General features: G+C 41.4%; 1 protein-coding gene across 3 annotated transcripts in view; it reads right to left on the bottom strand.

Moving 5' to 3' along the window:
• Positions 1-9,520, bottom strand: part of LOC149311665 (branched-chain-amino-acid aminotransferase, cytosolic-like) — a 104,620-nt gene extending 95,100 nt beyond the window's left edge. For 2 of the 3 annotated variants that reach the window (XM_089527617.1, XM_089527615.1), the window contains exon 1: positions 9,269-9,520. In XM_089527617.1, coding sequence (XP_089383743.1) covers positions 9,269-9,277 — 9 coding nt within the window. In that variant the 5' untranslated portion in view covers positions 9,278-9,520. The remainder of the gene's footprint in view (positions 1-9,268) is intronic. The other variant, XM_089527618.1, reaches the window with a different exon arrangement.
• Between the last annotated feature and the right edge of the window lie 5,566 nt (positions 9,521-15,086).

Consider the following 15,086-nt stretch of genomic DNA (forward strand, 5'->3'; position numbering starts at 1 on the left):
CCCAGTTGTCTGAGGGACAGCAACCCGGCCCCCGGCTCAAAACGGTTGCCTACCCCTGCCCTAATAGATCAGAATAAGCTAGTTCCATCTATTCATTCTAACTATATACAGATAAATCCCTTGCCAAGACTGTGAAAAAGACAAGAAGACAACAGATTTCTTCATTATTAGTCCTCAACATCTGAAAAGCAAAGGTAAAGTGTTTCTCTATGTGGATGTTCAACTGAGGTTGTTGTTGTTCCATGCCTTCAAGTTGTTTCTGACTTATGGCAACTATAAGGCAATCCTATCAAGGGGTTTCCTTGGCAAGGGCGTGTGCGTGTGTGTATTGTGTGCCTTCAAGTCATTTCAGACTTTCAGTGACCCTAAGGTGGACCTATCACAGAGTTTTCTTGGCAAGTTTCATCACAGGGCGTTTGCCATTGCCATCCTCTGAGGCTGAGAGAGTATAACTTGCCCAAGGTCCTCCAGTGGGTTTAGATGGTTGAACCAGCATTCAAACCCTGGTCTCCAGAGGCATAGTCCAATGCTCAAATCACCATGCAATGCTGACATAACTTCAACTCAGGTATCATAGTGTAAAGGGGTCTTGTAGCATCTTTGAAACTAACTGAAAGAAAGAAACTAGTAGCATGAGCTTTCTCAGACTTCCTAAGGGCCCATTCCCACTTACCAGAAAATCTGTTTCCTGAACCGATTCCTGAAACCGGTTCTGAAAAAACATAGTTCCCATTATGTTTGTGCCGGTTTCAGGAATCAGTTCAGGAAATCAGCAAGTGGGGACAGCTTGTTAGCCTGGCCCGTCTCTGGCCTCTCCTGACCCCAAAATCCCCAGTCCAGCCTCCTTACTGGCTTCTTTGGCCACTGGCCAGCTTCCCTGTGCCTTTTGTAAAATTTCCCGTGGCCAGGGACGCTGGAAGGAGGTTATAGAGAAGCTTGGGGAAAGCCAGGAAGGAGGTCACAAGGCTTCCGGCTTCTCTGCAACCTCCTTCTCATCTCCCCAGCTGTGAGAAATTTTTTAAAAAGCGCAGGGAAGCCGGTCAGTGGCCAAAGAAGCCGGTAAGGAGGCTGGACCAGGGATTTGGGGGCCAGGAGAAGCCAGAGACGGGACGGGACGGGCTGCCAGTGGGAACCAGGGTGGATTTGAATCCCAAAAAACACTGCAAAAAACCAGCATCTTTTTGACGCAGTTTAAATGGGCAAAAAAGGGGAAAAGGCAAGGCCTCCCTTTCTGAATTCATTTCTAAAATCGGATTTAGTGGGAACCATGCCCCTTTAACCTGGATCTCGATCCCAATTTAAACATAGTGGGAACAAGGCCCTACTTTCTCACTTGGATGTGGTGGAATGTAGGGTCCAGGGGCACACCAAGATAAGCAGTGTGAGAGAATGACATAGGAATGCAAACATTTATGGATATGGAAATAAGGTGACAAGTTCAGTTTTAATGATAATCATTGGGGGACAAAGGCAGGGGGAAGGGTGATGCCTAAAGTCAGGGGGAATAGATAATCATATGAATGAATATTGGAATGTAGTGTGGGAATCAGAAAGGAAACTTGATGAACTGGCTGAAAGAGCCCCCATGAGGCTGGGGGAGTGTGTGTGTGTGTGTGTGTGTGAGAGAGAGAGAGAGAGAGAGAGAGAGAGAGACCCTAAAGCAAACCAATTATGGAGTTTTCTTGGCAAGTTTCTTCAGAGGAGGTTTGCCATTGCCTTCCTCTGAGGCTGAGGGTATGTGCTTGTCCAAAGTCACCCAATGGATTTCCATGGCCAAGCTGGGATTCGAACCCTGATCTCCAGAGTCATAGTCCAATGCTCAAACCACTATGCTAGTGTTATAATGTGTGGGGTATGCCAAGAAACCCGCAATGATTTATGGACAAATTGCATTCCTTTACTTGCTGCAAGCTACAGGAAAAGAGATTCCACCTCAACATTAGGAGGAACCTCCTGACAGTAAGGGCTGTTCGACAGTGGAGGATACTTCCTTGGAGTGTAGTGGAGTCTCCTTCCATAGAGGTCTTTAAACAGAGGCTGGATGGCCATCTGTCGGGGATGCTTTGAGTGAGAGTTCCTGCATGGCAGGGGGTTGGACTGGATAGCCCTTGTGGTCTCTTCCAACTCTATGATTCTATGATTCTAAGTTGGGGGAAGTCAGATATAGATCAGGATCTACTACTGAATCTCTGGGTGACTTGAAAAAGACCAACAAGGTTTCTGTCTCCCCAAACAATAGAAAAACAAAGGTGGACATCAACAAAGGTGAATATCAAGCTTAACAAAAGTGATTCTCCCAACCTCAAGTCTACACATTAAATGTACCATATATACGCGACTATAAGTTGACCTCATGTATAAGTCAAGGGCAGGTTTTAGGGCCAAAATTATGAATTTTGATATGACCCATGTATAAGTCGAGGGTAAAACTCAGGGGCATGCAACAAAGGATGTAAAAAACGAAGGAAAGGAAAATGATGCCAAAGAATGCAGCTATTTTCCTATCCAAGCATTCAAAAAGACCAGAAGCAGCACCACAATGGAAAGAATAGAGGAGGTTGGCGCTTCTTTTAGGTTTTCCCAGGATAGACTAAGATTTTACCTCTCCTCAGAGGGGGAGATGGATCCTATTCTTAGTTAAAGTACAGCACTTGCATTGACCCATGGATAAGTCGACCCAGGTTTTTTGGGTCAATTTTTTAACTCAAATTTCTAGACTTATACATGAGTATATACAGTACAACCTATACTGCAGAGGGTCTGTATGCATCCCTTTTAAACCATTTGTCATTACTATGAAAGGATGATTTCTGCAGCATTACAACACTGCACTTCCGTTTTTGGATACTGATAGTAGTATTTAAATACATAGATATGGTAGTCTCTTTTCTTCTCTCTTTCTCTCTCCTTCCTTCCTTCCTTCCTTCCTTCCTTCCTCCAGATGTTCAAAGATATAGCCATGTTAGTCTGTAGAATCAGTACATGGAGAGATCTTGTAGCACCTTTGAGACTAACTGAAAGAAAGAAATTGGCAGCATGGGCTTTCATAGACTTCAGACAACATCTCTCCACTCCAGATGTTGTTGGGCTACAACTCCCAGTATACCTACCACTAACTACAACTTGTTACGACTCATGGGAGATTCAGTCCAGTCATATCGGGATACTGTCGCTCATCCTTGTTCTTCAAGGATGTTACGAAAGGCCATAGCTCAACAGGAAGAATTACCATTTCTTTTGCAAACACCTTCAGGCAACCTCTCCAGTCTATTTTATCTTGTAATTAAATACCAGTTGCGGGCAGAAAGTCCCAACCACTTCCATGCAACTTCTTGGTATTGTTGACACAGCAGAATGTAGTCACAGTACCTGGGTTAGTATTGCTGCTGCAAACAGTTATTAATGAAACCTTTGAAATAAAACCCAACTCATTGGAATTGGCTGTATCTGGCCGCAACTGCATCTTTTTTGGATCGTTGGCTCTGAAACACGGAATTCAATTAACATGTACTGTTTGAGTCAGAACCAAATTGCAAGTTAATTAACTTACATTAACTTCCCACATTTCTTCCCATGAGCTCAAGGAGGTATAAACAGCAATCCTCCACCTATTTTATTCTCACTATGTCCTTGTGTGGAGCCAGTGTGGGGTAGTGGTTTGATGTATATGATTTCCTTATTTATATGGCTAATTTAAAAATTAAGCCCCATCTCTCTCCCTTAGCCACAACCAAGCTCCCTGCTTTAATCTCTGCTAGTAAAAAGCTATGAAATTCTTACCATCTTTCCACCAAAAGTGATAAGTGTATGCACTCAAATAGAAGGGGAAAGCAGAAGAAAATGCATTCCCCTTCTTTGTGGTTTCACTTCATATCATGGCAGCAATAATAAGTATGCCTTAGCGGAGAAATCCCATGCTAGGGTTGCTTTAAGTAAGAAATAATAGAAGGCACACAACAAAAAAAATCCTTCCACCAAATCTCAGAGCTACACTCATGCACGGCTATAAAGTCCCTTCTTTCTTGACATATTCTTTAATTGTTCCCTCTATTACTGGCATTCAGGAATGCCTAATATATAGCTAAAACAACATCACTCAAAATAGAAGTATCAGAAAGGTCAAAGAATTCCTAACATTTGAAGCAGTGCAACTATTTATTTCCCCATGTAGTAGTAGTCAAAGAGTTAGCCAGTCTCTTGTAGTATAGAAAGTCATCACCTTAAACACATTGATGAATTTAAGCAATTTTTAAAACTATTCACCAATAACAAAGCATATAACATGATAGAGAAAGACAGGAACAAGACCTTGTTACAAACCCAGATGTCAACTCTGGCTCCACGCCTACTAGGATGACAACATTAAAGGGCATGATAATGTTACCCACAACATCAGAGGCTCATTCACTTGCTCATCTTCTAATGTGATACAATGGATCCTCCGTATTGATGGGCTGGCAATTGTGGATTTCACCACCCACTGATCACCACACATTTTATTCAGTGGGTGGTGGTGTGAGCAAGCAGATGTGCTGAAACATCCATGTGTGTGTCACCACCACCACTGAATAATAAGGGTTGCAACTATACGGTATTTTTGCTATCTGTGTGGGGTCCCAGAACCAAACTCCTCCAGATGGGAAGGGTCCACTGTCTATGCCATCCTCTGTCAGCAATGCCCCAACACCACCATCAATATTCTATATTGGACAAACAAGACAGTCTCTATAGCAGAGGATAATTGATTACAAAGAAATGGGAATACCCAAAAAGGCAATTACAGAACACTTCAACCTTTCCAGATATTTTATCTCAAACCTCCAAGCAGCACTTCTTCAAAAAGAACAACAACCAATTTAAAGGCAGGCTAGAAAGAGAAACAGTGGAAGAAGGCAAGGTTCACAAATGCCAAACCATTAGCAGTGGTCTGGAGAGAGAGAGAGAGAGAGAGAGACAGTAGCTTCTTGGTACACTACAAATATTAAAACACCCGCTTTCATTTGAGCTACATTTGTTGTTGTTGTTGTGTGCCTTCAAGTCGTTTCTGATTTATGGGCACCTTAAGGTGAGCCTATCATGAGGTTTTCTTGATCAATTTCACCAGAGGGGGTTTGCCATTGCCATCCTCTGAGGCTGAGAGAGTGTGACTTGTCCAAGGTCACCCAGTGGGTTTACATGGCCAAGATGGGGTCCAAACCCTGGTCTTCATAGTCCAATTCTCAAACCACTACATCACACTGGCTCCACTAAAGCTACATAAACAAAAGGATTCATGAAAAGATTGTTTTCCACCATTGATATTTACCATGATACCAATGTTTATTTAAATTTCCATTATGTTTCTCTTTCTTTTTCTTTCTCTCTCTCTCCCTTTCACATGCTCACACACACACACACACGTACATATGTCTGTAAACAGAGGCTCCAGTCATACATCTGGTGAAGGGGACTCTAGTCCGCAAAAGCTTATGCTAGATGTTTCTTTTCCCCAGTTAGGCTCAAAGGTGCTACTGAATGCCTCTACTGTATTTTTTCCTCCAACTGAAAGGGCAAGGAAAATCACTCAAAACAGCCCAAAGAAGAACATCTTCAATGTTTTGCTAGGAGCGGTATGGAAAAAACAGGTGGGGCAAGGACTGGAATTGAGTGTCTTGGAGAAGAACATTACTGTAACTCGAAAACCTGGAGCAAGAACTCCTTGTTATGTACTCTATTAGCAGAATACTTTCATATATTGGGCAGCACTCCAAAATCATACTTGCTATGGTTGCTCTAAACTGGTACAATCCATTCCACCACTTCATTCAACTGGAAATATGGACAGACTTAAGCTAGGGGTGGGAACATGTGGCACCCCACACTACAAGTCCCATGATACCTGACCATGCTGACTGGGGCTGATGGGAATAGTAATACCACATTTGAAGAACCTTTGGCTCCTCATCATTGACCTAAACAAACCTTTCTGCCATGGCTAGGAGCCTTCCATACTACACAGTTACAGTACTGTGATCCCAGTTTAAATGCCATGACACCCTGTGGAATTCTAGGCTTTGTACTGGAGTTCAGTGAAGCACTAGCACTCTCTGTCCAAGAATTCTCAATGGCCTGCACTATCCTGCAAATCCCACGATTCCATGGGATGTCACCATGGGAGTTCAAGTAGAATCATAATTGTCCAGTGTGAAATGGCCTTAGGTTTGCATTAAGCTATGCTAAAGGTCACTCATCTACAACAAACTGACAAAGACTACCTGGAAGGTACCATCCTGTTTGGCAGCATGTTCCTCCACTTTGAAGCACTCCTTCAAGACTTGTCCAGCACCACTCTTGTTTCTTAGAAATTTTACCTTTTTTTGGACTACAGCTCCCAGAACTCTCCAGCCACGTTGCTGGCTGGAGAACTCTGGAAGTTGTGGTCCAAAAACATAACTTTCCCAAGCTTTTGTCTTGTTCATCTGTTGAAGACAGCAGGATACAGAAACACTGATGCTAACAGAGAACTCATCCTCCAAATGCCAATCCTTAGGTGGTCATAACAGCATCATCTACGCACAAAGCTATGGTATCAATTATGAGCTAGTTTGAGTCCCAATTTTGGGGAGAAAGTGGAAACAACAACAACAACAACAACAATCAGCAGCAGCAGCAAACTTGGAGGGTGATCCCAAGATCTAGGAGGGAAACAAGTAAGAAAATGCCTCCAAACTGCCCAATATGAATCAAACAGAATGCTAACTAATGCTGGTCAGGGAAAGTGTGAGATAGACGGATAGATAGAGGGATTGGAGTATCATGGAAAAGAGCATGACTAGATAAATTCTGTACAGAAGCTCATCACACTTCAACATTTTGTTGCAGTTCCTACTTCTCCATCCTACATTGTGCAGGTTTCTTTTCAGCTGCTCTAGCTTTGACTCCCGGCTTCATGAAAGCAGCCCAGTGTAGATGAAGGGTTGTTGTTGTTGGCTTGGAGATGAAGCCGGTGTGTGCCAGGGGAGCTTTTGCAACTTAACACATGTCCAACAGCTATGATCAACACAACAACACTGTGAGCTGCTGGGGGCAAAAATTGGTAACCTTCATTTCCAACCAATGTGGTAAAACTGGTCTAGTTTAGGAGCAGTGGATAGGACTGTCTTGAGCAATCCTTCCACAAGAAAAGTAGTCATATCCATGGCCTTGGCTTTCCATGTCCCATCTTGCCAGCAGCAGGTGACACACTCACATACGCAACTTCGCTCTGACCTTTTCACTAGCAATATGTTCCACGGATGTCTGCACACTGGTGGAAATTCCAGCTGTTCCCTAGTCTTCATTGCCAATGATTCTCCCCACTCCAAGGCTTTGGAGCCAGTGTGGCATAGTAGTTTGAGCATTGGACTAGGACTCTGGAGACCAGGGTTCAAATCCTGGTTTGGCCATGGATGACCTTGGGCACGTCACACTCTCTCAGCCTCAGAGGATGGCAAGAGCAAACCCCCTCTGAGGAAATTTGCCAAGAATACCCCACGATAGGTTGCCATAAGTCCGAAATGACTTGAAGGAACGCCACAACAAGATTTCTGGGAGTGCAGCTGTTCACCAGGGTGTAAGTTACTCCCTCGCCACCCCATCCCCAAAATCATCATCATCATCACCATCATCCTCTGGGGTCAGAAATCAGCCTGGGTGCTACAGAAGAGAAACCCTTTCCGGCCATTTCAAGGAAGGGAAGGAAATGCATGAGGAAAAAAAAGCAAGAAACAGAGCACATCTGGAAGGGGAAGGAAATCTCTGAAGGATCAGCAGAGGAAAAACTCACATCTTCCATTTAGGCCAGCTGCTTTCTCTTTCACTGCTGCCTCTTTGACCTGATTGGGGAGCCATGCACATTGATTTGCAGTGATCTATAAATAAACTCTCGTGCCCTTTAAACACAACATGGGTTCAGGGGAGAGGGAAGGCACAGAAAACCTCACATCCAAGGACCAGAACCAAACCCCAGTTCCAGCCACTGACTTTAAGTCCTCCTTCACAGCCCGAAGGAGGAATGGCCTTGTGGTCATCAGGTCATGTTTCTCCCTTCCAGCCTTTCCATTGCTAAATCTGGGGTCCAGGGGGTGGGAAAAAGGTGGCACTGAACCACCTCCTCCCTATTTTGGAGAGACAAGATGCCTGCCAAAAAGAAAAAGACACCCCGAAAAACCTCAGACATTTTAAAATGCAAGAGAGGAAGGAAAAATGGAATTAATCCCTAAAATCCAACCACACACAGCCTTAACAAAACAAAACAAAACATCTTCCTAGAACCTAAAAATATAGCCTCCTCCACTCCTAAAGAGATTTACAAAAATTCTCCCCTGATGTAGAAGGAAAACCATTTATTGATCCTCTTCCCTTTTGATTCTCTTCATTTTCTGGGAAAACAGAGCATCTTTGGTTTGGAATAATTCCTGTAGGAGAGGCATCAGAAAGACAGCTGTGCAATTATTATTATTATTATTATTATTATTATTAATAGCAGTAATAGGAGGAATTAATGACTCCTTGCTTTCCAAAAGGAAGCTTGCTGGATTCTCAATTTGGAATTATTCCTTTAGGGGAGGTATAAGAAACATAACTGTGTAAAAAGTAAATAAATAGGAGACTAATAATTAATAATAATAGTTATAATAAGAGGAGTTAATGATAGAAAGAATCCAAGAGGAAGCTAACATGGCTAGATTCTTAATTTGAAATTATTCCTTTAGGGGAGGTATCAGAAACACAGCTGTGCAATAAATAAATAATAATATTAATAATAATATAAAAAATAGGAATGAATGCCAGAAAGAATCATGCTTTCCAAGGGAAAGCTTGCTAATTTTGCAGTCCTGGCTGGATCCTCAATTTGGAATTACTCCTTTAGAGGAGGTATCAGAAATACAGCTGTGCAATAAATAATAATAATAATAATAATAATAATAATAATATAAAAATAGGAGTTAATAACAGAAAGAATCATGCTTTCGAAGAGTAGGCTTGTGGCTGGATCCTTAATTTGGAATCATTCCTTTAGGGGAGGTATCAGAAACACAGCTGTGCAATTAACAACAACAACAACAACAACAACAATATTATTAAAATAGGAGTGAATGCCAGACAGAAAGATGCTTTCCAAGGGGAAGCTTGCAAATTCTGCAAACGTGGCTGGATTCCTTGAGGGCTCATCCATCTCCTCTGCTCCCTCTCTGCCAACATCACCCTCCTCCTCCTCCTGGTCCTTATCCTCTTCTTCCCAAATTACCTTCATCATGCCGATGGATGCCAAGCAGCAACCCCCAAATTTCCCAAAAAATATAAAGGTGGGGAGGTGGGAGATGTGAGAGAGGCAGAGGCTTGGTCCTTGCTCCTCTTGGCTGCCTTGCTGGATCCCTACAGGGATGGAGCAGCTCTCGGATCCCGATCTCTTCCTGTCTGTGTCTCTCCTCCTCTGGAGGCAAAGGCAAACCCTCCGATGGAAGGAGGAGAAGCCACTCGCCAGACACGTTGCAGCTCCGCTGGGTTCGCAATCCCAAGGAGAATTGCCCACTCCGATTGCATCACAGGCAGCCAAGCGCACCGCCCTCAAGGGCCGCCAGGGGGCGCCAGAGGGAAGCTCTCCGGGCAATTCCTGTCTTTTTATGTTACTGTTATTATTGTTGCTGTGGTTAATTAATTAATTAATTAATTAATTAATTGCACAGCTGTTTTTTTTTTCTGACGCCTCATTTAAAGGAATAATAATAAATTATTAAAGGAATAATTCCAAATTAAGAATCCAGCAACACTTGCAAAATTAACAAGCTTCCTCTTGGAAAGCATGATTCTTTCTGTCATTAACTCTTACTTTTTAATATATTATATTATATTATATATTGTTATTGTTATTAATTGCACAGCTGTGTTTCTGAACACCTCCCTTAAAGGAATAATTCCAAATTGAAAATCCCCTCGTTTGCACAATTAACAAGCTTCCTCTTGGAAAGCATGCTTCTTTCTGTCATTGACTCCTATTTTTATATAATTAATTAATTAATTGCACATTCTCTTAAAGGAATAATTCCAAATTTAAGACTCAACCACATGTGCAAAAAGCATACATATGATTCTATGATTTCAGAAATGCTTACAATTCTGGTTCTGAATTGTTGCTGGATTTGAACCGGTGCAAAATGTCACTTTGGTCCCTCTGCTCAGCACCCGTTTGCAGCTTTGTACTCATCCAAGTCGTCAAGCAAAACCTGTGTTTTGCTTGTTTTCTTTTGTGGGCCACAGCATCAACCCTTCCCAGCACACAAAGCAACCTGCGAGTAAATCTCTGCACAATCAGAAAGCCAAGAGTGAGAGTTGCCATGGAAATGCTCAAATAATAAGCCAGCACTGAATGATGATGCCTGGATCTGTTTGCCAACCAGAGATGCAGGCTTTAAAAGCACACAAACACACTCAACAAGCTAGAGAGGTTACACAAGAGGTCCCTCTCACTGATTGTGAGACATCGTTTCAGGATAGCATGAATTTTCATTGCCAAGTTCCAAAGCCTTGCTGCCCTTAGGCAGATTCAAGGTCCGACTGCAAACAGACATGTAATTTAACAGATTTCAGTTATGACTGTTTCTCTTGGCCAAAGAAATGCCTTGAAGAACATGAACCCTGCTAGAGCAGACAGAAGAATATGTCTAGTCTGGCATGCAGTTTCCCAAGTAAAATCCCACAAGGAAGTCTCGAATGCCTTTAGCTCTGCAAAAAACATTGGCCATATTTTTGGATGCCACGATGTCACTTTAGAAGAAAATTGAGCAACTTACCCTAAGCTTGCCAGCTGCTTTCAAATATGATGGGAAATGGCTTCCTACAATCAGGCTTAAAAAATAACCACGGTTGTATGTGAGAAATACTAATACACACACACACACACACACACACACACACACACACCTTCCTTCCTTAGACTCCAACTGTTCTGATTTGACAGTTGTTTCAGAAGGCACTTAAAACGCTTTGGCTGAGAATTCTAAGTACTGCTCCCAAACTGCAAATAACAGAATTCCATAGCATGAAATCAAGATAGTTAAAGTGGAATGTAGTAGTAATACTAAAAGATTACAACAGTAATGGCAATAGTAATAATTTAATAGTATTTAACACATTAAATTACATTTAATTTAAAGTAATCTAATAACTTAAAAGTGTTTAAATAGTAAAAATAAAAATAGTAAAAGAGTTCCTATACCTTGGATTAAACAGTGATCAGAATGGGGATGGCAGTCAAGAGATTAGAAGAAGAGTAGTAATCGGGAGGGCAGCTAGGAAAGATCTAGACAAGATCCTTAAGTGTAAAGATATACAACTGAGCACTAAGGTTGGAATTGTCCAAGCTACTGTATTCTCCATTACCACATGTGAGAGCTGGACAGTGACGAAAGTGGATAAGAAGAAAATACATGCTTTTGAGATGTGTTGTGGAGAAGAGCACTGAGAATACTGTGAATGGTCAAAAAGACTAACAAATGGGTGCTAGAAAAGATCAAGCTGAAATCTCCCTGGAAGCCAAGATGATCAAACTGAGGCTGTCATACTTGGGCCACATCATGAGAAGTCATAACTCATCAAGAAATGCAATAATGCTGGGGAAAGTGTAGGGAGGTAGAAAGAGAGGAAGACTGAATGCTAGATGGATGAACTCTATTTAGAAGGTCATGGACCTAAGAACAACAGTGGAAAATAGGGAGTCTGGTTCTCATCCACACAGTCACCATGATTCGTCATCGACTAGAAGGTACATAACAACAACAAAGTGGCATGATTCCTCCTGGACAGAAGGTTGGAATGTAGGGCATGTCCTGGAAAAGGAGGGCATCTTGTCACCTGCCACCCATCCCTTCTGGGGGAAAAAACCTCCCATAGGTTTGACCCATCTGTTTGCTGTCTAATGTGTTTTGTGAGCTAGGAAAGATTGAAATGCTGCCATTAATCTTGGCATGTACATCCTTACAACATACTTTTCTTTGATGTTTGTAAACCCAGCTGATCTTCACCTTCATTTTGAAAGATGTCTAAATGAAGTCTCTTCCTTGAGTACCACCATCCTAAGAGTGAAATTGGTGAATATAGGTTGAGTATCCCTTATCCAAAGCTGGAGGCTTTCAAGCTGTTACTGAACTGCAACTCCCATTATTGTTCACTCATGGCTATGCTGGCTAGGGCTGGTGGGATAAAAAAATGCCCAACAGCTTTCAAACAGTAATGAAAGCAACAGACTACAGTGGGCCCTTGATATCTGCTGGCGTTTGTTTCCAGCCTCCCTGCGGATCCCAAAATCCCTGGATGCTCAAGTCTCATTAAATACAACGGCATAGTAAAATGGTGCAGCTCATATGAAACAGCACAATCAAGGTTTGCTTATTGGAAGGTATATCTACATATTAATATTTTCAAGTTGAATCCGTGGATAAAGAATCTGTGGATACGGAAGGCCAACTGTACTTCCAAGAGTCTGAAGCAATCAGTCACATGCACACAAACCATTTCTAAATCTACTTTAGCTGCAAAGCGTTCATTTAAATTCACAGTGGCATTAAAGTCAATAGAAAATGAAGAGGTACTTTTGCCTTGATTTGTTGTACAGCTAATGCTTCCTGTCAGTCCTTTCAACAGTCAGTGAATTTGTGTCAGTTCAGAAGCTGTTTTTTGAAATCTAATCAATACTTTGGATGATGCTACCATGGTATCAGAAGGAAGGTTCCTCCAAGGACAGGTTGAAAACAAATTTAACTGGGTTGTCACTCTTCCATGAAAGATCACTCATGAAGGATAAATTCCATAATCACAGTTTAACAATCCTTACCACCACCCTTTCTAGGACAATGGTCTCCAAGGGTCACAGCCTTTCAGACAATTTTGGGAATATGATTCAGCATGAATATTGAAGTACAGATTGTTTTGCCAATGACATCAAGGAAAACAGGGGTGCCAAGTCCTATTCCAGAGATAAGCATAGAAGTGCATACAACTTCCCACTCGCTTGCTCCTTCTCCAGCACTTAGAGAGAACCTATAATCGTGTGAAAACTTTGGCTTAAAATGTCACTGGAGAGGAAATGCTTTTCTTCAGGATATTACAGACCAGGCATTTATCACTGCCACCTTTATAGCTTGGGATTTTTCAAATAAACTACAGATCGTAACCTATGGAGTGTAGCAAATAATGTTGTACAGGAGGCCTGTTAAAGAGATAGAGAAAGGTTAAGCCCTTGTGAAAATCCTTATGAAAGTGTTAACATCCTAATGGCCATATGATGTAATATAATGAATGTATGTTGTCTTACATACAATATGATATAATGTGATGAAGCTCAGTGCCTTGACATTGACATGTCTGTGTTTATCCCGAAAGGGAATGTATATGTTTATGTATCTAGGAATGCCTGTAATAAATAGAATCCACAAAAGACTAATACTTTATGGGAAAAGACTGATAGGCTTGAATGATCATAATTTAGAAAAAGTATGTTTTACTGAGCAACAAGCCCAGGGTGTATGGGTCTATTATTGGTCATCAATGTCCCAATCTTATTTACAGGATGTTCAGACTTCTATAATGCAAAAGGATAAATATTTTATTAGAATCTTTCATAAGCTTGATTCTTATGAAAATGTATGTGCTAGCCAACAGCAAATGTTTCCCCATGGTATAGCCTTCTAGAGATAATAATATTTTCAACAATATTTTCAAGATCTAACCTTTATTGCCCTCAGAAAAGCTTTTACTGGTCTCCATTTTCTAATGATGCCATCTGCTCATCTAGAGGGAAGGTACGATACAGGGATCCCTTATACACAATGATTATATATCCAGAGGTGGCCATTTTGGACATATAGCAAAGTACAGGATCATCCAAAATCCACAAGACAGTGATACCTTTATTGTACCAACCTAAATGCAGATTACACATGTTGCAAGCTTTTGAAGCTCCACCGGCTTCTTCATCAGGCAAAGGTATTAACAATGACACAGGAGGAAACAAAAATTGAGAATATTAGCCGTAGTCCTGTATTTGATCAAGATGTTGTAGTTGTAGTGCAGTTCAGATGGTATGGAAGGGTATTCATGCAGGTGAGCCCCTCCTTCCTCTGGCCATGTGGGTGCTGGGATATTCAGTTCAGGAAGCCAATTTTAAATTCTGTTTGCAAGACAAAAAGCAACTGCCTTTGAGATCCAGTTTGTTTCAAATAATTACGTATTTACTGTATATAGTTCTGGGGAAGTGGAAGACCTAGGTCCAAACCACACTACAGAAATAATCTAGTTTGAGACTGCTTTAACTGCCCTGGCTCAGTGCTAAGGAATTCTGAGAATTGTAGTTTGTGGCACCAGAGCTATCTGATAGAGAAGACAAAGTGTCTCACAAAACTAGTTCCCAGAATTCCCTAGTATTGAGCCAGTTAACGCAGTCTCAAACTGGATTATTTCTGCAGTGTGTTTTGGACGGTAGCTCACTATAAATTACACTGCCCTTTATATAAAGACCCCAGGACATATTTCCTGGTAGATCTCAAGAGCAAGGGCATGTTTGTCATTGGCTGATATTTGTTACTTGTTTGTTGTTGTTATTATTATTCTTATTAAGCTTTATTTATAAAGTGCTGTGAATTTGGTTGATCATTCCAAATCTATCACAGTTCAGTTTGCCACCTTTGCAGTAGCAGTACATCTTGAAGACAGTAGTAGTGGATCGCAAAGGGGATCAGTTGTTGTAGTTATCATTACTGTTGGTTTGATATTTTATCCAGTAACCTTTTTTTGTTTGTTTTTAACCTTTTATCATCCTACATCTAATGCAGTTGTAATTTTGTCACCATACATGACTTGTACTAAATATACTGATTTGTCAGAATGTTTTATAATGGATGTTGTGCTACAGACACATAAAATTATCTTATCTATAATAATTAGCCTGTAAGTACCAAAGAGCCTGCTCATTTCCAATGTAAATATCGGACATTACAATAAGTAGAGTGTTGTTAACTCAGCCTGTCTGGTCTAACCACTATCATGAATTGGGCCCTCCGGTGGCTAAAGGG

This window comes from Sceloporus occidentalis, unplaced genomic scaffold (assembly GCF_023333645.1).
Source record: "Sceloporus occidentalis isolate IW3139 unplaced genomic scaffold, rSceOcc1.0.p SCAF_5, whole genome shotgun sequence".
In the NCBI taxonomy this organism is placed as follows: domain Eukaryota; kingdom Metazoa; phylum Chordata; class Lepidosauria; order Squamata; family Phrynosomatidae; genus Sceloporus; species Sceloporus occidentalis.